At 47.1% G+C, this 23,399-nt stretch overlaps 1 protein-coding gene and 1 long non-coding RNA gene across 3 annotated transcripts in view; both read right to left on the bottom strand.

The window, feature by feature from the left end:
• The window catches only part of LOC149326450 (carbohydrate sulfotransferase 9-like), a 32,071-nt gene extending 12,090 nt beyond the window's left edge, over nucleotides 1-19,981 (bottom strand). Inside the window, exons 1-2 of the mRNA XM_089564581.1 lie at nucleotides 19,969-19,981; nucleotides 19,230-19,860 (exon numbers count right to left, since the gene is read on the bottom strand). Coding sequence (XP_089420707.1) covers nucleotides 19,230-19,860; nucleotides 19,969-19,981 — 644 coding nt within the window. The remainder of the gene's footprint in view (nucleotides 1-19,229; nucleotides 19,861-19,968) is intronic.
• Nucleotides 1,002-12,226, bottom strand: LOC149326451 (uncharacterized). Of its 2 annotated transcripts, none has more exons than XR_016286064.1 (3): nucleotides 12,057-12,226; nucleotides 10,689-10,796; nucleotides 1,002-1,651 (listed from the first exon to the last, which is right to left on the bottom strand). It is a non-coding gene; the product is annotated as an uncharacterized LOC149326451 (long non-coding RNA). The 2 variants fall into 2 exon arrangements; XR_016286065.1 differs by lacking the exon at nucleotides 1,002-1,651 and adding an exon at nucleotides 3,941-3,968.
• Nucleotides 19,982-23,399: the final 3,418 nt, after the last annotated feature.

Genomic DNA, 23,399 nt, shown 5'->3' with positions numbered 1-23,399 from the left:
AATTGCTTAGTGAAGCGTCCGACGGTCCCCTAAAGTACGAACAATCGAGCGTGTTAAATAATTAACGTGGCTAAGGTTGACTTCACTCTCAATATATACTCCTAGGTCGCGAACAATATTACCACGCTGTATTGTATCAGTATGAACGGTGTAATCAAAGAGAAGTGGTTCTTTCTGACGTGTTAAAGAGATTCGCATATTCTGTTAGGAATAAGTGTTACAGCATGTCGCGTGCATCACTCTTTTATGCAGGTGATATTTTTTGTGCAGCTCTTCGCAGTCAAGCATTGAACGGACCGCCCCGAGAGATTTAAACCATCAGAGAATTGTATTATCTTAGAGTGCTTGATACAGTCTTTAACAGCGTTCACAAACACATAGAATAATAACGGGGACAAATTTTACCGCTGCAGTACACTAGAGCTCAAAGGGTGACATGATGATATGTGCGATATCATGTGTTCATTCATCATGTGTTCCGCAGGAGTGGTCTGTGCTATCCCCTTAACGTGTGGGAAGACCTATGTTGGCCAGACTGGGCGCTGCATCAACGAGCGCTTGGGGGAACATGCCCGAAATTTATCAGATTTAAAGGATAAATATGCACATTTGGTAGCGCATATTATGGGTTGCGACGGATGCGAGGCATGATTGAGTCAGACTAAGATTCTCGGCAAAAGCGCAGATAAGAAGGCACGTGAATGTCTGGAAGTTTTTCACATAAGGAAACTTGGCAATAGGAGTGTCAGCACCCCATCTCTCACTTTTTTCGTCCGAGTTCGAATTTTCAGATGCCGCCCTTAAATATTCTTTTTTAACTTTTTTGTTTTTGTTTTGGTTACCGCTTGCTCATGTGTGCTCGCTGTGATCGTCGCTTCGATATCTTTACCTTTCCTGCCCTCCTCCTTCTTTTTCAGTGAAACTTCGCCATATAAAGGCGCTGCCTGGTTTCAATAAAATTAGTTGTGAGTTAGCGCTTTGTGTCTCGTCCTTCCCTATTGAAAATATTGAGCGTGAATTCTGCGTGCCTATCTTTGCGTGTTTATTGCCACGCAAAATGCGACGATTGAACGAGGTCGCAGAACGCGAGACATATTTCACATAATTTGCGCAAGCCGAGCAAGCTCGCAAACGCGAGACATCTCTCACATAAGTGCGCAAGCCGCGTAAGGCTCGTACAGCAGGAGACATCCTCGCGTAATATGCGCAAGCCGGGTGAGGCTTCCAGAATGTCCGAGAGCCAAGGGTGAGTCCCAGAATGTTCAAGAGCCGAGTCTGGCTCACAGAGCACTAGACAGTGTCTAATGGAGTTACCATCATGATACCGATAATACCTTGCATGGCTGCAAGGCTCCTACATCACTGCTCAACACGGTACGCTAATGTACTGCATTAAGGCCTCCTCATCTGTCTGTCACTGCCTCATTCAGCATGCATGTTGTGAGATAACAAGCTTTGCAGAAACGGTGCTTCGTGGGATGGCTCTCATGTGTGTAGCATGCTTGCAAAAGGACATAGATAAGGTCACCTTAACTGGCTTTATTAATGCCACATCCCTCATGATGGGTGCCACACAGTGGCTAAACAATTTCTTCAGTTTCTCCAAGTCCAGCAGGTTGGCGTCTTGATACAGGTTCTCACTATGCAGCACCTGCAAAAAGGTAGGAGTATATGCAAAAAAATTCAGTTAATCTGTTTTCTGGAAATTCCAGAAAAGGGCACAAGTACTTCTTCCATTAATGAACCAATGATGATTTCGAAAAGTTTCAGGTTTGAAATACAGACACTGGAAAACCCGACTCAAGCACGCAGACTGCTCAGCATCAAACCTGCACAAAATCTAATAACCGTGTCACACAGGCATTTTGAAGGCTTTCAAATGGCTATTAACTCAACGGCACTTGAATACAGCTAAATGGGCATTTCCAATAGCCACTGAGTCCCTAGAATAGTGTGGACATCTATTAAGATTTTGAAGGCTTTTCAGTGGTAGAAATTTGCACTCAGACATGGAGCACTCGCAACTATACACTAAGGAATAAAATCAAAGCAATTTAATCGCTGAAAGAATACTCAACATGAAATGTACAACTTATTTCACTAAAAAAAAAGAAGGCTAGCCACAAAACACTGCAGCAAGCATATTATCACTGTTGCCAATAGCACAAATACAATGAATACCACCTTTTCAAAACTGTGTGAGCACTACAACAGCTTCCCAGCAAAATTATCAACTGTGACAGTGGCGCCACAGCAGCTTGGTGCGAGATGATGAAATATCTCTACGGCGATCAAGTATTCTGTGTAGCAGTGGCATAACTCCCAAGATGAAGTGCAAATCTCGAAGCTCAATCTCCCACCTTAACTGTTATCTTTAAATACATATTTAAATTCATTGGAGCGTGCTGCAGAAGTAGGTGGTCAGATCATTCGAGAGGATACCTGCAAGGTATCTCAGGAGACGAAAGGTCTGATGAAGAAACGCCAAAGCATGAGGACGTCTAACTTCAGAGATAGAATAGAACTAGGAGAGCTATCGAAGTTATTTATAAGTGCAAGGTAGCCAACATAAGAAAGTTTAACATGGAGAAAACCTAGCATGCTCTAAAGCATGGAGGTAGCCTAAAATCAGTGAAGAGAAAACTAATCACAGGTAAAAACCAGATTTATGCGCTAAAAGACAAAGAGGGCAATGTCATAAGCAATACGGATAAGATAGTTAAAGTAGCCGAAGAGTTCTGCACAAATCGCTACAGTAGTGAATGTAATCAGAACGTTACGGAGAGAGGCAGTAGAGCATAGCAATGGGACATCCCGCCAGTAACGAGGGAGGAAGTAAAGAAAGCCTCAGGAGCAATGCAAAGGGGTAAAGCAGCTGGTGAGGATCAGGTAACAGCAGATTTGTTGAAGGACGAAGGAGAGATTGTGCTAGAGAAACTAGCCACCCTGTACACGCTTGCCTCGTGACCACGAGCGTATCAGGAGCTTGGAAGAATGCGAACATTATTTTAACTCATAAGAAAGAAGATGTCGAGGACTTGAAGATTTACAGACCAATCAGCTTACTATCCATTGTCTACAAGGTATTTACTAAGGTAATCACTAATAGAGTCAGGACAACCTTCGAATTCAATCAACCAAATGATCAGGCAGGCTTTCGTAAAGGATACTCAACAAGAGAACACATTCATGCAATCAATCAGGTGATAGAGAAATGGGCAGAATATAACCAACCCCAATATATAGCCTTCATTGACTACCAGACAGCAATTGACTCGGTGGAACCACAGCTGTCATGCAGGCATTGTGGAATCAGGGTGTAGAAGAGTGTTATGTGAAAATATTGGAAGATATTTATAACGACTGCACAGCTACCATAGTTCTCCATAAGGTCAGCAATAAAATTCCTCTATATTCCGAGTTTTCTAACACCACCATCATTTTTTGGCACCGTGACCATATCATACAAGAATGTGAGACCTACTGCATACCTAAAGAAAATATGTGTGTAAGCCAAGCATCAGCCGTTCTATGCAATAAGAAGTCTAAGTGAAAAAGATTCGATGTAAATTAGAGAAAGCCTTGCCATTTTTGTACTTCTGCTTCTATGACTGCTTGCTGGATTTTTTTCTTTAGTTGGAAGCATTCTTCCATCCCTTATCTCTATACACTATTCCTCTGCCAAATGACTGAGTAACCCAAATAGCAATTCCTAAGTAGGGAGGGGGCCTTCCACAGTGACCACACAGGGGCCTTCAAGTTCTTGCAGTAATCAAAACATCCCTTTCTAACACTGGCCTTGAATGCACCACTATACTTTTGTGGCAGGGCAAATACTTATACAATTTATGTTTTAAAACCACACAGAAATCCACAACTGCCATTATGAAAACAACCTAGTAATGTAACCATAAGCGTACCTGGCCAGCGTGATCAGCATGGAAAGGCGCACAGCTTGTGTGCAGCTCCTAAAATGAAAGCAAATTCACATGATTAATTGCAATTTCCACAAAGACATTCTTGAAAAATCATGTTTTTGCACCACTCAGCCTCAAGCCTGCCTTATTGCTCCTGCAGCAATGAGGCAAATCTGAGCACAGCTTGAGGTGAGCTGGTGGTATCACATTACGCACCTGACACTACGTGCATCAATCCATTTGTATGAATGAATTTCAGAATGGCGAAGAAGACACACAGACAGGAAAAAATGGTGGGTGGATGAGATTAAGAAGTTTGTGGGGATACAGTGGCCACAAGTGGCAAAGGACAGACAAAATTGGAGAGACATGGGAGAGGCTTTGCCCTGCAGTGGGTGTAGTCAGGCTGCTGCTGCTGCTGCTGCTGCTGATGATGATGATGACAGCCTGAGCACACCTACAAAGTAAAACTGTGATCTCGACCCAGCAGCACTTTACTGTGTTGAAAGAGAACAGGTACAATTGAATTACTGCATTACCTTGTTATTATCATTAAAAAGTACAGGGCTCTAAGGACTTCCTAATTTACATCGAAACGAATGGGTTACAGTGAACTTTCACGGATTACACTAACAGGCACTGAAAATCCAACACAGCTGCCCAAGAGAATATTAGGCAGCCGCGCTAGCCTTCTTTTGCGCTATGCTACCTGATACCAGATTAAAATTCCAGAGCAATTTACTCATACTCTAGCACTGGGATACGTTATGCCCCAGACTGACGCAGCTGTCTTACTAAAGGCAGAGAAGCTTTCAGTGTGGGTCATGTGTGCTGTGGCGTGAACACATGCACAGCATCGCCTGCTACCATTCAAGTCCTCTGTGTACACAAATGCAGGTGCAATAGAAAACCCACATCACAAATTTGGCTAGTCTGGTCGGCCAAGCATGGGCCAGCTGATAGCACGAAGCAGCAGGTGCGACACATACCATCATCATCAGCCTGACAAGGCCCACTGCAGGGCAAAGGACTCACCCATGTCTCCACATTAACCCTGTCCTTTGCTAGGTGTGGCCACCATATCCCCGCGAACTTCTTCATCTCATCCGCCCATCTAACTTTCTGCCGCCCCCTGCTATGCTTGCATTCTTTTGGAATCCACTCCATTACCCTTAAGGACCAGCGGTTATGTTGTCTTCCCATTACAAGCCCCGCCCCGGCCCATTTCTTCCTCTTAATTTCAAGTAGCATGTCATTAACCCGCATTTGTTCCCTCACCCACTCCGCCCCCTTTTGGTCTCTTAATGTTAGACTTATCATTTTTCTTTCCATAGCTCACTTTGCTGTCCTTATCGTTTGGCACGTGTTTTTTTCTTTGTAATAAGGCATAAAGTATTATACACGGATTACCACATGGCATCCTCCTATGACCGCTAAATAATTTATAATCAAATTTCTTTCTCCTGCTGTATTTGTTTCGGTTTCGACAGCTGAATGATGGCTGTGACTTCAAAGCGAGGTTATTGGTCACGTGAGGCATGAAAAACTGCAATACAATTGGTACTTCTGGCTCTTAAGGAATGCTGGCGTCAGCGCTGTAGCGAATTAAAACGATGAAGCAGCGATTATAAGTGCAGTTTTTCCACGCCTCACGTGACCTATAAGCTCTCTTTGATGTCATAGCCATAGTCAAATTGTTCACCGAAACAGGATGGCAGAAAAAGTTGATTATAAATTATTTAGCGGTCTCACACGAATACCAGATGGTGATTCATGCACAGTAGTGTCTTCCGCATCATTATAGAGAAGAAAACATGCCACCAAGATTAGGTGTCTATACTCTTTTAAGCTGAACTCTCTTCATTAGCCTCCACGTTTCTGTCCCAAAAGTGAGAAACATGCAGGCTAAAGAAAAGATTTCAGCTTAAGTACCAAAGTGGCTCTAATCACACGATGAAGCGGAAAAACTCTCGACAATTGGACAGAGAACAAATAGGAATTCCAACAAAATTTTAGATTCTTGTAAGGCTATCAAGCATTTCTGAATATTGTAAACTGCACTTTCACACATACAGTACGCATGTATGCCAAGCTCACATTCAGTAGCCCTGTTTACCGGCTGTAATTATCACGGTCTGAGCTCAGTTACAGATTTAAAACCAGCCAAAAGATGCAACACAGGAAAAGAGAAGAAAACAGGTTGGACTATCAATTGAATTTTTTGTAAAGGAAAAGAAGGCTCGCATGAAGATGCGCCACACATGACTCACACCAGCGAAAGGCAGGACAACAAATAACTGTCACTGATATACAAGCACGTCATCTAAAAGAGAAAATTCTTTCCGTTGAAGATTGACTAATGGCTTCGCTACTCATACAGCCGTTGCCTTGGAGATATGCATCAAATACCTTACAGATTTGTTTACCACTTCTATACACCACTGAAGTGTCACAGAAATCAGGCGTACATACTGATGGGTCATCTTATGATTTACACTCACGACATTGGCACTGTAGTGCCAGATTAGAAGCTGCCTTCCCCCTAACGAGTTAGTGCTCACTCAGGAACACATTAAAGACACCTGCACATATCCCTGAAGTAGTTTCTTGCACAAGCTAGCGGAATGTGATAAACCACTTCCTGCAAGTCCTGAACCTAGTTTTATGGGATACCATACTGCTATCCCGGTTTTTAACAGCAGTGCAAAGGCCATCAACACAATTATTGGCGCAAAAATTACATTTAATAATTTTCCCGCCACTCGATTTGAACTCATGAAGTCTACACAAAGGACTCCATGATAACCGTTCTGAGGTGAATGGCAGTTCAGCCTAGCCTCTGGAATCTGTGCCAAAAAAAAAACGGAGTCAGCGCATCGCAATTTACTTCCGAAATCAGCCGGTGCTGATGAAAATTGTATGTTTTGCTTTCTCTGGCTTATAAAGCTCCACTTTCAGAAAAAGTGTCGTCTTTGTGGTTAGGATGCGGAACTTCATCATCACAGGTCAACTTCAGCTTGCCATCAGTGTCCCTTTAATGCCTCAAAGTTGAACAATAGCTCCATTCATAGAGGAGGGCTGTGCATAAATTTCGACCACCAAAGATTCTTTAACATGCACTGACATTGCATAACACACGAGCAAATATGCATTTCGCCTTGTCGAAACGAAGCCACCACAATTCAATGCCGCGTCTTTGGGCTCAGTAGCCGAACACCAATGCAGTAGGCCACAGCAGCAGGTGAAAAACAAAAGAGAGCCCTTAATAGGCAACCTAACTTGCCAAAATCAACATAACGAGGTGTAAGGGTTCGGTAGCGTTCGCGGGGGTCATCAGAATGCGGCTGGGGTGCTCAAAGCGAAGCGTCTCCTTTCTTGGAACGCGGCCGCTCGCGAACGCGCCGGCAGATATACGGGTGTCCCCCCACCCGCGGTACTGATTCGCACACGTGCTGGCACGGATGTCTATTTGTGTTTGTTTTTGTTTATTTAGTGGTAGAGAGGGTGGTTTTACCTTGTTGAAGCCGGAGGGCTGGACATGCCCTTGAAGAACCAATCATGTTGAGACCGCAGCATGATTGGAAGCTATGGAATGTGGGCCGGGCCTTTAGGGCTTTAAAACCGGGCCCCGGAGCTGGAAGCGGGGTTCTGCGCTAAGGTCAGATGCAACGCATCTTCGGCAACGCCGAGCAGGGGCCTCCCCTAGTATTAGCCAGATCCACCTTTTTGTTGTTTGTCTTTTGCCGTTTAATTTGTCTCGAGTGTCTAAACTTCTATACGCTGTAAATATCTGTACATAAACCTCAGTTATTGCCTTTTTTTTATCCCTGCGTGTCAACTGATCACACGAGCGTCTCTGACGTGGCACCCCTGGTGCGAAGAGCTTCAGTTCGAGTTACCAACCGTCTCTGGCGGTGCACCTGTAGTGCAAAGAAGAAGAAGAACCTGATCTTTACTGGCGCAGTCGACAGGATCCTGCGGCCGTCGGAAGACGGCGCAGGAAGAAGACAAGGCAGGGAGAAAGGTGACGACAAGGCGACAGGTCAGCGATCGTGAACGGACCTGCGGAGACACGGCGGCAAGGACGCAAGGACCACGGCAGTAGTCCAGCGACGCGGGACTGCGTCCGGTCAAGGAAGCAGCGCGTCGGGAACTCGACGATCACCGGCGGCGGACCAGCGGCGTGCGACAGCTCATCGCAGCGTCCGGGGAAAGTGGCGGTGGACCCCGACGCCAAGGAGCTGGCAATGCGGATCGACACATCGAAACCGTGAGTTTCCTTGGTCGCATTGTTCACGTCCCTGTGTTCGAGCCGATAGGACATCTGAGGGGTACGGAAGGCGGTATGGAGAGCTATCCAAGCCTGCCCTCACTTGATGTGAGGTACCAAGTGGAATTAGCGAAGGCGCGCTTAGCGTACTTTCAGGCTGAACTTGCGAAAGTAAATGGAGGAAAGGCGCCACTGTGCGAGGAGAAACCTCAGGATGTTAAGTGCGTCTTGGAGGAATTAGAAGCAAAGCGCCAGCAGCTAGCGCTGGAGCTCGCTGAGCTCAAGGAGTCTAAGAGAGCTAGTGAACTAGCGAGGGACAACTACTCCGAGTCTCGAGAGGCGAGGCCGCCTGTGCTGGAAGACAAAGGAATATACCTGTCAAGCACAGGTCAAGAAAACAGCCAGGCAGAAGAAAAGAGGGAGCCAGCTTTCCACGAAAGTGCAATCTCTCGTGAAGAAAGTATCGTGACGGAACGCAGCGTCGCGGTAGTCGAGGCGGTGAACGCGCACTCCGACGATCCAGCTGCACAAGTTAGCTCAACCCCTAATGAGACCAGGGACGCGGACGCGAGTTCAGGATTGTTGGAAGTCACTCTGACAATTCCGAAAACGCAGTCCCAAGCAAGCTGTGAAAAAGAGCATTTCGTGCAGCAGGAAACGGTCGGTGAGGACAGACGTCAGATCGGCGAGCGAGTGAAAGGAGGAAGTCTGGCGTCGCCGCAACCGCACACTGTGTCGGGTATGGAGCATGAAGTGCCCCGTAGCGTTTCTGGTGGCAAGAGCCCTTCATCCGAGGCAAAGAGCGGAGGTGGGCCTGTTGGGCCGACCGGGCAGAACGCCGCGCAGATGAACGCACCCGGTGTGTGCCCGACCAGGTCAGTTGAGGACCCGGAAAGGTGTGGCGACTTGCCGCAAGGCAAGCCCGGGTCAAGTGACTGTCAGGAAGCTCATGGAGCCTCGGAGTCAGACTATGCCACGGGGCCAGCGGGCGCTGATCAAGCACGGAGCGGCGGTTTCAAAGTTTGCTCGTGCAGTAAAGGTGCAGATGACCCCGGGCGAGGTGGAGTGGCAGGAGGCAGGTGCGTGGTTTTCACGCTGAAAGTCGACGCGAGGAACAGTATGTTCCGTGCTAGAGGTCGGCGTATCAAGTGTAGCGAGACTGGCTGTACTGCTATATTTGGACGGGCCAGGGGCTATGCTCTTTACGCACCACGCGTGTCGTACTGGTGCGCCGGAGAGAGAGTGCTCTCAAGTGCGTCGCATGGTCAGAGATTTTCACCTATCGATGACCAGGACGTTTTTGATCCTGGAGGGCACCGTCTTTTCAGTTCACGCCCCGCTGTGGCACCAGCCTGACGAGCATAGTGGCCATTAGGTGTTAATCGTGTCGAATGAGGCACGTGTGGGCTCGAACGCGCACAGGGACGCTCGGTGCGACTAAGGAGGCTCACGTGGCCCATATCAGTGCTACTGAACGCTCTAGTTGTGAGTGTCGGTGTGTGTGTCGAGCAGGACGCGGGTGTGCATGCTGGTGAACTGGGTGCAACGCACCAACTTGGACGCGTGTTACGGCGCACGGCAGGCATGCCACCGTGTGAATTTGTGGAATTTGCTGATGTTGTGTGTGCATTTTGCATTTTGTTTTTGGTTTTGTTGGTGCCAGCGCTGGTGTAGCTGCGGTATGTCACCCACAGGGTGGTTTTGTGACCCGTACCGATCCCTTTGTTATAATTCTAAAAGTGGCATTTGAGCCCTTTGTAGAATCTTGGGAAGGGCGTGTAAGGGTTCGGTAGCGTTCGCGGGGTCATCGGAACGCGGCTGGGGGTGCTCAAAGCGAAGCGTCTCCTTTCTTGGAACGCGGCCGCTCGCGAACGCGCCGGCAGGTATACGGGTGTCCCCCCACCCGCAGTACTGATTCGCACACGTGCTGGCACGGATGTCTATTTGTGTTTGTTTTTATTTTGTGGTGGAGAGAGAGCTCTATTTTACGGCAGCTGGAGGGCTGGCCAGGCTCTTGAAGAACCAATCATGTTGAGAGCACAATATGATTGGAAGCTATGGAATGTGGGCCGGGCCTTTAGGGCTTTAAAACCGGGCCCCGGAGCTGGAAGCGGGGTTCTGGGCTAAGGTGAGATGCAACGCATCTTCGGCCACGCCGAGTAGGGGCCTCCCCTAGTATTAGCCAGATCCACCTTTTTGTTGTTTGTCTTTTGCCGTTTAATTTGTCTCGAGTGTCTAAACTTCTGTACGCTGTAAATACCTGTACATAAACCTCAGTTATTGCCTTTTTTTTATCCCTGCGTGTCAACTGATCACACGAGCGTCTCTGACGTGGCACCCCTGGTGCGAAGAGCTTCAGTTCGAGTTACCAACCGTCTCTGGCGGTGCACCTGTAGTGCAAAGAAGAAGAAGAACCTGATCTTTACTCGAGGGGTCACACAAGTAGCAGTGGACTAGGAAAATAAAAGCTACTTGTGTCGGAAGATGTCTTCAGTGCTTACCTCAAAAGCCTGCTTGCTTGCTGGGCATCCTAGCACCAAGTGAAAGGCTGGCACAGCCATACTGGAGAGCTTGGAAGAGGCATTGCTGGTAAAGCTATGTGGAGATTGCTGCAAGGTAAAAAGACACATTTAACAGCAGCACAGTGCAAAAAATGGACTAGAATCAAGCATGTAAGGCAAAGTGCAAGGCACAAAAAGGAGCCGGTCGCAGAATGGAACACAACTGTTTAACCACATTTCGAAGTGGGCCAGGCAACAAGAAATTCATAACCACGGCAGTCATTCACAACCTAGCCTCAGACGAGACATCACTTGCATATCGATATCCAGCATCGTTTCTACAATACATGCCACCATTCAAAAGAACAGACCACAGCAGGACGATATTTTCAGTAGAAGGCTGGTTTGCTTCAAATTCTGCATGCGTCCCTCAATTTGAAATCTGGCATGATTAGCAATGATTTCACATTCTCACAGGTATGATGAATTAATAGTGCCAATTGCAGAAAAACCACACTTTTTCCTTTAACATCAAATAAGGTATTGGAGAGGTACCTCAGCATATTTAAGTCAAAGTCAGATTTATTTGCGCCATTGGTTATAATCATGAAACAATCAAGTTTATTCTTCGTACATATTAAAGGCTCAATTACCCTTAAATTTCACTGCAACTTCGGGATTTAGGGCAAATGGAGCTAGGGCACCTGTGTGCATTTTGCAGTTGTTTGTACCATTTCAGCTCCGAGCCAAAGTATGAAAAAGCGAATGCCAAAATAGAGGCGAAAAACTTCAGAGCAATTTGTTTTTATCTCACCGTTCTGCTATTCAAGGCTCGACTACACTGGCTCGGCTATAAGTACGAACGCAGCTGGATCATATGGAGCTTCGTACCTTAAATACACAATTTATAAAAGTACAAGTGAAATACAAGTGAAAGAGGAGGAAGCTCAATCCAAACGCATACAGCTGAATCGCAGTCTACGTAGTTAAACTGCTCGAGCGCTGTTACTTCAATTACAGCGTAACATGCGGCGAGAATGTAAAGCCCGGGCCGAAGATCTATTGGTGGGCACATATTCCATTCTCGGCGAGAGATGAATGGCAGTACGGCGGCAGTACGGCGCCGATATCGTGCACCCCGCGATCGGATCAGCTGTGCATATTTGCATGGCATACTGACCAAGACCGTGTGACCACTGACACTACACGCGCATTCATGCCCGTGTGCCGCCAGCAAACAACCTTTCAGCGCTGCGTGCTGCCGCGATACGCACTGCGTCTTCGCGTCTCTGTACTAGCTGTGTTGACGTGGCCAGTTGTGCGCAAAGGCTTTGAAATAATGAACAGGTTCGAAGAAAATTAACTTACCCCCAAGATGCGAGATGTCACCCGGGTAGTGGTCTCCCACCAGCTGCTCCGCCATGGAGGAAATGAGCCCCACCGTCCGCATAGCGTTTCCAGTGAAGGCGCGCAAAGGACGACGCGCTATCCGTCGAGCCCGCTGACGCACGCTATAAACACAGGTTTACCCAGCACCTTACCACGTTTTCGTACATCGCACCAGCGAATTTCACTGCTGTCGGCACATCACATATCGGAAGAGTGACAAATGCTCATGCCAGCGATCGTTCACGCCCTCGGCACCACAAAGGACCACGACAAACGTAGTAACGCTGACCGCGGCCCGCCATGCTGTCCCTCCCCAGACGCAGCGTTCGTTGGCTAGCGCTTCGGCCAGTTCCGGCTTCCTTCGACCCGTTTAGAAAGGCATCGCCTCCAGGCATTCCTCCAGGTCGTCTCTTTCGGGCTCTATGCTTTTGGGCAGTGCGATAGCAAAGAACTAAAACCAAATGAAACTTTCGTTACAAAAATAATTAAGTTCTTGTGCACATATTAGCATTAAAAACTTGAGAAATTTGTGACGCATGGACGCATTAATATGCGTGTCGGTACATTCGTGCGTGCGTGCGTGCGTGAGTGGGATGGTCTAGCTCGTCAAATCCAAAGCCTATCCGACATGCTGCATGGTTTCTGAGATCACCGCCGTGAGCTTCGCTTGTTTTCTCGTGCTGCTGCTGGGCTGTCTTGCGCGCCGCTGTTACTGTGCTGGAATCGCAAAAGAAGAAGGATTACCGGTGTGTGCTGCCGGTGGGCGCGCTCTCATCCAAGAGTAGTAGCAGCTCCCAATTAAGCGATCCGTCGGGGCATATGTGCTATGGATGTCTGGTCGACAACGATAATGAGGTCAGCAGTGCGGTGCCGTCGTTTGATGAGTCGAACCTTTCGGCCTATTGCACTGCTAACTTCGTTGCAAAAATGCCTGGCTCATAAGCAGCGACAGTGGCCATTGTTTCTGTGGTGTGTTTCGATTACAAGACGGCGCCCTTCTACAGTGTGGCTTCCTTGGAAACTTAGTCGGCGGTGTGCCTGCAACACCTGTCGCTGTCAGCTCAAACTGACCGCCTGCGAGCGCTGCCTTCTTTTGCGATGTGAACGGTGACGGGACACTTACTGCCTGTGGCCGGAGCTTATAGCAAAAGCGAAGAGTGTTTTGTGTGAAGGTTTGACGAAGTGCGTGTGTCAGTCTGGACCCTTAGCAAGTCATACGAGATGCGACATGCAAAAGTGGTCCACCAGTCGCTTCAGCAGAAAGGAGTGCGGATGTTTTTTACGTTACTTCAATCGAGAACTGCCCATGCAAATATTTCAACTCGTCCCTTGCCTAAACAGCATAGTAAAGAAGCTAAAGCAACAAAACTGCTGTTTCCATGCTGTATATTGATTCCGCACTCGTGCTAGAGGTGGGAAATATGTAGTAGTTATTGGCGGAGTTACAGCCTATGAAGCACGTGCAGCTTCCTGTAATTGCAGGTTAGGATATGTGCCTTACTTGGTATTGACTTTGTAACCAGACATAGCCATCTGTCAACTAAAAGAAATTTTCTTGCTATAGGATTCTGCAGCATTATGTATGCTTCTGGACACTGAATACCGGGTGCGTCACCTCTCTTGAAAGCACTCAGATTTGTGTACTTATCAGTACGTTTGAGATGAGAAAATTTTATCAGCTTCTTTTCTTTATTTTATAATTAGCTACACAGCATGTCGCAAAAAAATGTTTTAAGGAAAAGTATTTCAGTTTAGAGTAGAACAGTTCAACAAAGTTGTTTTGGGCATTCTGGTAACTTCAAGATGGTATCTGATGGTTGCATACAGACGCGCAAGTCAAACCTCAAAGGGCATCAAACTTAACAGTACCGCTGAGCTTATCCTTTCGTGCTTTTTATGTGTGTGTAGATCACCTGGGGAAGTTCAGTATTGGATGTTGGATTTCATAGTTCTGCTACAACTTTTATCTTGCTTTCTACACATGAAACATGACTGAACTCGATTACATTCCCCAAGCAAATACCTGACGCCTTACAAGCGTTCCTTACTGTGCACAGTTGTCCCAGTGCATTATATCCACTCATGTGCAGCACACTGTTGTGTTGCTCTTGGTCTCCGAATGTGACTCTCAGCAATATGACGGAATAATAGCACATCCAGATGGTCTTTGTGGTAGTGCAAATTTCAAAACAGATTGATAAAGAATGAAGAGTGTGATACTTCGTCATGCATCATGCAATGCTGGTGCTAATCAGGCAACATGTGTGGTATATATACTTCGCACATTTGAGATTCATTGGATTTGTTCTGGAGCCATACTGGGAATTAATTAATCGATCTGTGATTTGTCACTGAATTTGAGAGAGGGCACTAATTTCTGAACTTTTGACACCAACTGTGAATTCAAAACTGTCTTTTCGTGTAGGCTTACATGGCCTTTTTACGTGTATGTAAATTTATGCTAATGACTTTGGAAATTGCTTTGGAAATGGTTTTGGAAATTGCCTCGTAACATTCCTGTTACAGCTCACAATTCGCTTTCTGCACGTCATGTTTGATTGAACCTGATTATATCCCCAAGCTTGTTTGTTGCACCTAACAAACACTGTTGCCCTTTCAGAGTTATTCCATTGATTGACTCCTTTCGAGTGCAAGCAACAAATGGTTGTGTTGCTTCTGATTTCGAAATATGGCTGTCTGCATGACGGGCAACAACATAAGTGCTCTGGATGGCTTTCATCATGCATCTATAAGATATCTGTAACTTTCAGGATTGGTTAAAGGAAGAACTGAAGGATGCTGTAAGAGTCATTAGCAGCTTGTTTTTTACATTATTTTACTATAAACTTGCAATGTTGACAAGCTCTTGCTCAGTGTGCATGTTGTCATGTACAGGTCCCTGCAGTATCCAAGGAAACCATTTTGCACTAAAAGATAATTTTTTGGTTATTTGTTTGCTGAAGTTGAAAATGATTAATGGGTACTTACGCCAAGACGAAAATTATAAAACAGCAAAACGTGAGCTTATTGCTCATTATTGAGAAGTAATCATTAACTGAATGCTCGAACCTTGTTTGCTTTCACCCTAAATGGGCCTTTACAGTCTCGACAAGGTGCTACTAAGCAAGCAAACGCACACATGGCCACACGCAGCCTCACTGAGCTTGCTCAGTACGCACATAAGCACGCACAGCTTCGGCAAGCCCCCTCTCAGCACGCAGATGTCCACGTACAGAGAGTTCTCCACGAGAGTCCACGATTTTTTACACGCAAAGAGTGTGCGTGAACGTCTATCAGCTCACAGTACGCGCATATGTACACACAGGACGCACAGAATGCGTACAGGTAACGCACAATTTCTGCGCATTTGTGTGCAAAATGAACGTGATCGTACAAAAATCACTGTTCTCGTGCAAACTCACGCAGAGTTTTTTCAATAGGGTTGTCTTTTCGTGGTTTGCATGCTCTGGTGCTATTTTCTTCAAATCAATTATGCACCAACTCGCCCAAAAAGAAGTGCGATAGTTTGTAGAATCGCTGTTTTTCTAGTAGCAACGAATGGCTAACAAAGTGAATTGCTTTCCTAACATATTCCTAAATTGCTTTCCTAAAACTATATAGCGTGGGCCTCTTTCTTCATTCAAATAAGTTGGCGTAATATAATTTAGAAACGAAACCAGAATACTATCTAAAAGGCGGCCAGGTAAAAAGCCGTGTTGCTCATTGTTTAGCTTATTCTTGAAAAAAGAAGCGTGAACAAGTATGAGAAACACGGTCGACAGAGATGACAGCAGAGAAACTGGACTATAGCTTAACACCCGTCGGTCAAGCTTCCTTTTTAGTGTATTGGCAAAACTAGTGATGGCTTCTAGCAGAATGGAAATTCTCAAAGGTGCAAGGTTAAGTTAAAAACGTGGGCTAAAACATGTGTATGACCGCCGACGCAGCCTACTATAACAAACATCGCGATTTCGTCCGAACACCAATATTTTTTTTGTTTAGCAGGGAGCGTACAGCTGCTTCTCCCTGGCTAGAACGAATGTTCTCAACAGGAAGGAAAAAGTCGTTTTGTTCAGGAAGGACTAACTTTTTGGGCCGACTGGAGCTTCGGCATAAACGTTTGCTAAATAATCGGCAAATTTATTACAGACGGCCTCACGGTTGCAAAGATTTTCGGAAACGCATGACTATTTCTTGTTTAAGGCTTTTTTGCCCTCTTCCGTATCGAGGTAAAGGCGTTTTTCCTCATGTCGATAAGCAGTGTATCTTGTATACCACTCATGAAGTGACGTTAGATGATACCATCGATGACAACGCAGTTTTTCTGCGAATTTCTTTCCTCGAATAGGCGGGGAACCAGTGCGGATACCTTGAGCCTTTTAACACATTTCTAATACCTGTGCTACACGGGTACTTTAGAATGACATCTGAGTCGAATGGCATTCGAGACTTGGAATGGCATTCGAACTCGACGGACTCCCGCGGTGCTACACGGCAGTTTCCAAACGCATTCGAAATTCTCAGCTCGTTTTCAGTGTACAACGACGACGACGGTCACACTAGTCCGACAACGGCACTATCACGGTGTACAGCATCATGTGATTATAGTGAACTATCTAGTTTACTATAACATGATTGTAGTGGGACAAGTTTTTTGGCTAAACGACACCGACGAATCCGATCGGCGGACGGTCAGCCTTCATGCCCTCGGGAGTTCGGCGGCTGAGCGAAAACACGCTGATGAGGGGACAGTGCGAATACATGCGCGCTTATACATTATCCGTATTGGAAATAAGCGAAACGAACGGCTATATTACACATGTGCACACTTGGACACTCAATAGCGATAACCACTTGCCAAATCAATTTCAGCCGACGACGACTCCGTTCCCTTCAGCGACGACTAGGCCTAGCGAGTCCGCAAAGTTGGATCGGTGATTGCGGTGGTTGTGAAGAACGAATTCACAAGTTTTACCGAATGCAAATGGCCAACGAGTGTAGTTTTGACAACAGTGACATGAAATCAACTATTGCTTACATCGCAGGACGCGCATACGATGAACGGGAAGCGGCGGTGTGACTCGAGCTGCCGAGCAGTGCTTTACGGCCAGCAGCAGTCGTCGCCGCCGCTAGCTTGTGACTAACAAGTTAGGCCATATCAGTTAGCGCGAACGGTCACCAAACATACTTCTGGATAAAGTAGTTTAAAATAAAGTACTGGGCATGTCGGAGGAAGCCGGGAAAATTAGCGAGAAGCGCCGATCATCCGATGTCAACAACCCGGCTGTCAAGTGTTTCTCAGGCGAGCGATCGCGTCGGCGCTTCCCACAGATTGTCGCACTGCGTAAACAAGCAAGGGTACAATTGGTACAGAAGAGAAGAGATTATTTAATAGAACTAAAGCGCATATTTCGTTTTGTGTCTTCCAAACGAGCACAAGCTGTTCATACGAAGCGATGTAAACCAATGTAAACAGTAGTATGACTGCAGTCGTCCTCATCGGCGCACTCCTGGGGAAATTTCATGCACACGCGGTAAATGTTCATTGGTGTACTATTATCTGCAAGCACTCACTTAGACGGAACACGAACAATTTGCTAAACAAACAGCAGAAAAAAGCGAGTAGCGGGTATCGAAATGAACAGCCACAGAGCCGAAAGCAGTCGCGCGGCGGTGGGCGGGGCGAAGCGACGGAGGCGGCGACGGCTATTGGTTGGTTCGGGCTGTGTCGCGTTTCGAAGGCATTCCAAAATCTGGAATGTCTCCGCGGAGCTCCTTCGACTGGAAAGTCATTCCAACCGAATGCCGTTCAAAAACGTCGTGTAGCAGCGCACGTTTGGCAGTCGAGTCGAATGACGTTCGGTTGGAAGGCATTCGAAACGCCCGTGTAGCAGGGGTATAAGAATGTATGAGGCCATTGCAGTTGCAATTCTTCTTTTGTGCAGCTCTAGGGGCGCACGTTTCTGAAAAGAAACTGCGTTTTCCCAATCAGCATTTCCCAAGTATCTATACCGTCCTAAGTAGACCCCACTGACGTAGTCCCCCGTAATTTCCCATTGACGTAGCCAGGTTAATTACAGTTGAAGATTCAACAACATCTTCGCATGGACGGTGCCAACAGAGATCGGCGCCAGCACTGGTAGAGGTTCCGAGATAGTGGAATTGATGGCGTTTGTCAGAAAAAGGTCTAGCAGGCTTCTTTTTGAGTGGGGAAGGCAATTGTTTTTAGTTGGAGCTGCGCAAAGCTTGAGAATTCGAGAAGGTGGTTAGCTTTTACCCGAACCTCACAGCTTTTTGGAACGCAGATCCTAGTCAACCAGGTTAACACTGGGAGGTTAAAATAACCCATGATATGTACAGTATATTTGATGCAATTAACACGATCATAATGAAGGTATAGACATTTTCGGAAAGTAAAAACAGGGGAATAATAAAAGAAATTCAAAGAACTGAAAATAAAAGAAGACGAAAGAAAGAAATGCGTTTATGAAAGAAACCATGACTACTCTATTACCTTACGCATACATGTGTGACCATATCAGTGGAAGAAAAAAACCCTGCTGACACTAAATATTCGTGGTAACTAAATATATTATTATTATTAATGACAATATTAACTGGTTTTTGAGGAAATGAGATCGCGCAGTGTGTCTCACATCTCTGCGGACACCTGAGCCGCGCCGTAAGGGAAGGGATAGAACTGCAGTTAAAGTACAAGAGAAGAATGTAGTACCGTAACGGAGGGCTTGGGAATAATTTCGACCACCTGGTGATCTTTAACTGCTCTGATATTGTAAAGCACTCGGGCGCCTTTTGCGTGTCCCCTCCATCGAAACGCGGCAGCCGCGGTCGGGATCGCAACAGGAAACTCCGGCTTATTAGCCAAGAGCGCTAATCACTGGGGCACCACGGGGCGTTCATTATGCATGAAGGCCTTTCAATTACTCTGTCATGCTAGGAAGCAATCTCGATCCTGTAAGTGGACTTTATGAATTGATCTCAAGGTAACCTTAGTTTTAAAACCCACTCTACAATTTTACTTAAAAGGTGAAGGTAAACAGGAATATCTTTCATTAGACGCTGGTTTCTAACAGTGCTGATTACCATGTAAACGCTAGCATATTTTTCCTGCACAGGCAAGGAACGAGTTACCTCATGGTGCAGGGCTGGCATCGGGTCGTGTAGGGTGTCCAGTGAGGGTCCCAGTATGTGACGGGCTCGTTCAATATCCTCTCCACAAATTCTGCGAACGTAAATGTTCCATTTGGTCCACTGCCTACGAATCCTCGTTGGTACAACAGCTTGGCTCCCCACACGTAGGGATTGGTAGTCCTGACTTTATTCAAGTACGCAGAGACCAGTCTTTCAAACGGATGCCGCACAATGATCACCTTGGTGTAATTGGACCCAAGCTTGTCGCTCCAGTAGGCCCCGGGAAGGACGGCGCGATATATTCTCCGGAATGCCATGAAAATGCTGTCAGCGGTTTGATTCGGACTCAGGGCATTGTCGGCTTTCAAGACGAGTACCTTGAGACTGGATGTGGCTGCCTTCGGAACCGAACAAAACGCGAAGTGATGTGGCCTCAACACATAGAGGGAACACGTTCTCCACGTGCAATTCGGTTCCTTTGAGACCCCTTGGCGACCTCCAGTATGACGTAAACGGAAAGATTCGCCGTATTTTTTGCAGGCTGAGTCCATTCTGGTGAGCCTTGACGCCAGATCGTGCAATCTTTTCCGAGAGGGCCTCCAAAATCCGGATGGAGCGGTCCCTCGAAGCGCTGCAGTTGCACACTGAATGCTGCAGCATGAAAATGAAAATATTTTGCGTGTGAACGAAAATGCCGTGAATCCTTCAATTACCGCAGTCGTGTTATTTCCAGGCAGACCTGCATATGACATTGCAACCCTTCTCTGTTCATGACATGGAGAGAGTTTTAAAGACGAAAGAAACAATTCAATAATTATTTCCAATCCTTGAAGTCTCCTTATGAAGAAATGCAATTCCGCGGCGCCTTACCAGAAATTGAACCTTTAGGCAAAGCACTGTGCATAGACTACATGTTAAGTGAAATTCTATTAGCGTTTATCGCGTCTCAAGTGCTGACACGTTAACGCTTCACATGCGAGAAAACTTTACTGTGAGTTCCACTTTAGCAGGAGCAAGCGGCGGCGATTAAAACTAGCAAATAACTGTGGTATTTAGTAACATTGGTTACTCATTTTGTCGTTTTATTTTTTCCGCTAGGCTCCTTGTGAAACACCGTCCCGGGCAAAAATGACCAACGCGTAAAGATCACCTGTCCTGCGCCTGTCCCAGCGAGTCTTGTCACCCCTCGCCTCTTAGGCCACCTTTTTAACAGTGCGTACACATGGCGGTTGAGCCTTCAGCACATGCACAAGAGAACACAGGACCATTCCTCCAATATACGACGAAACACTAACTGTGACGACTTCAATAACGATCAGCATTATTCAGTAACGTCTAGCAGATTGATACAGCATTTCCCAGAATGAGATAAATTAGGTGGCATCCTTTATTCACAATTGTCGAACACCAGTCACGATTATTTGTTACTGTTCCTGTCAACAGATTGTGTAAGTGCAACCAGCCACAGCAGGGCCCTGACTGAAATCGAGACGCTTTACTAAGAACGGAAAAACCTTGAATTGAAGAGCGGCAGTATATTTACGTTTTAAAAAGCACTGTGTGCTTGATTCCACTCTCTAGCTACAAAGGAATCGAGCGCAGTTCACGAATCGCAGTTGCCTTAATCTCTCTGTTAAACAGGGAGCCACGATGGACTCAGGTGGGTCACGATATCCTTTTCAAGGAAGAAAAAGCAATCAGTAATCAGCGTGAAAATAAGCGCCTGGCTTTTCAGGCGGAATCTTGCAATTCGTATTTACCAGTCGTGCTCAAAGTTCTCATGTTTCTGCTAAACATTTCATTCAAGGTTTCCATTGCGCCGTCCGCTAACTCGCTGTTTTTGCGCACATGTCGCTTCTTCGCTGGGGAGTTCGTACAAATTTTGAAAACGAAACAATTTCATAAATGCGATGGCAGAATTTTTCCAAGTGCCATTCGACCCATCTACTCGTGGCTCAGCAGCCTTTTCCAGAAGTAGCACCTTCACTGTGCGATTAACTTCCTTGTTATTCTCACGGAAAAAAACTCTATCAACGCCATTTGAGTTATTGTGATTCATAACATAGCGGGAGCACAGATTGCCACTGCAAATGGATAATATTTCTGTGCAGGCCGCCACTGAAAGTGAAGGGGCAACCAGCTCTGTATCTGAGTGTTGTGTCCCCTTATTGCTTTTGTGTGTGTGCGCCCCCGCGTCCTCCTCCTAACGACCACTCAATCCTCCTCCTAACGACCACTCGCATCCTCCTCCTAACGACCGCTTGCCCCTCGTCGCACGCTGTCACCAGATGCCCCCCCACGGTGCGCCCCCCGCACCCTCCTCCTGTTCTGGGAAGCCACTCCCTCCCGTGGACGCTTCTCAGCTCCCTCCTTTCTTCGGGCGGCCAGTTCGGCTCCTGCCTCGGTCGACGCTGGTCGCACCCTCATCGGCTTTAAATAAACGAAGTCTAAAAGTACCGTGTGCGTCTTCGCTGCATTCAACACAGCGACCGGACACGACAGTGGCGACGAGAAAGTGGATTCGACCCGCGCTACGCAACGCTATTGACAAGCCATGGCTACGCGAGGGTTTCCCAATCAGATACCAGAATTCAACGGCTCATCGTGGTCATCGTGGGTTGGACGCCTTCAGTTCTACTTTGAAGCTAACAACATCACAGACCCAGCCTTGAAGAGGGCCAACCTGCTGACGCTGTGCGGGGAGCAGACCTACGATACTGTCTGCGCCCTTATTCAGCCAAGCACACCAGCGGCAGTGTCTTACGACGACATCGTAAAAGCGCTGCAAAAGCACTACGACCCGAGGCCATCAGAGGTCTACAGCCGGGCTCGCTTCCAACGACGAGATCAACTGGAAGGAGAAACTGTGAGCGCCTACGTAGCCGCGCTCAAGAAGCTCGCTGCCGACTGCAATTTTGGAACGCTGTCGACAACAGCTACCGGGCAGGAGGGAGACGCAGCTTCTTCTGCTAACACCACCATGCTTCCCTTGGACGTGATGTTACGCGACAGATTTGTGTGCGGACTGAGTGACGAGTCACTGCAGCAGCGCCTGTTCGCTGAGAAGGACCTCACATTCAGCAAAGCTTACGACATCGCCGTTCGAGCGGAGAGCGCCGGTCACCAGCAGAGAGGGATTCGCCGGAACACCGAGCCGGTACACCAGACAAGCAACCAGGTGCGCAAGCCTTCTGTTGTTGTAAAATCGGTCAAAAAGGCACAACGCTGCTGGCGGTGTGACGACCAACACAACCCCCAGGGATGTCGATTCCAGTCAGCCACGTGTAATTTTTGCCACAAGCGAGGGCATATCGAAAGAGCATGCATTACGAAACGGAGACTTGCCAAGATAAAGTCACCTTCCCAGCCTAATCACAGCGTCAACGCCTCAGAGAATACGCCGCTATCTGATCTCCATGGAACAACATCAGCAACACCATCTGTGTTGTACGACCTGAACACCATGAATCTCGGCACGCGACCGAAGATTTTTACAGAAGTAAGCGTACATCACCAGCTGATTAAGTTCGAGGTGGACTCCGGCGCAGCCTGTACTCTGATCAGTGAGGACACGTTCCGAACTTCATGGCCATCTGACGCACCCGCCCTGCAACAAGACGACACGCACCTGCGAACGTGGTCAGGACAGAATCTGCCACTATTGGGCTCTGCCAACGTGCAGGTTAACTACAACGGCCAGACCCATACGCTACCTCTGCTTGTTGTGAAGGGCACAGGATCAAGCCTTCTAGGGAGAAACTGGTTTTCTCCACTAGGCGTGATGACATGCGGCATACACCAGACGCCGAGCCAGAACATGGTTGAGCAACTGCAAGAGAAATACGAAAGAGTATTCTCGGAAGAGATTCCAGGAAACGAAGGGCCCCCGGTCACACTGGAGTTGTTGGACAACGCGCAACCCAAATTTCTGAAGGCCAGGCCGGTGCCGTTTGCTCTCCGAGATTCAGTTGAAAAAGAGTTGGACAAACTGGAGCAGCAAGGTGTCATCGAGCCGACGCAGCATTCCATCAAACTCTCAGCGTACGACTACGCTCTGGTCTACCGCAATGGGAGTAAACATCAAAACGCCGATGCGCTAAGCCGTCTGCCACTAGACGCAACTGTTGACGAACCATTTCCACCAGGAGACGTTCTGATGTTCGAAGCACT

This window comes from Amblyomma mixtum, chromosome 10 (assembly GCF_055824585.1).
Source record: "Amblyomma mixtum isolate Tamu chromosome 10, ASM5582458v1, whole genome shotgun sequence".
In the NCBI taxonomy this organism is placed as follows: domain Eukaryota; kingdom Metazoa; phylum Arthropoda; class Arachnida; order Ixodida; family Ixodidae; genus Amblyomma; species Amblyomma mixtum.
This window is presented reverse-complemented; position numbering and strand designations above follow the sequence as displayed.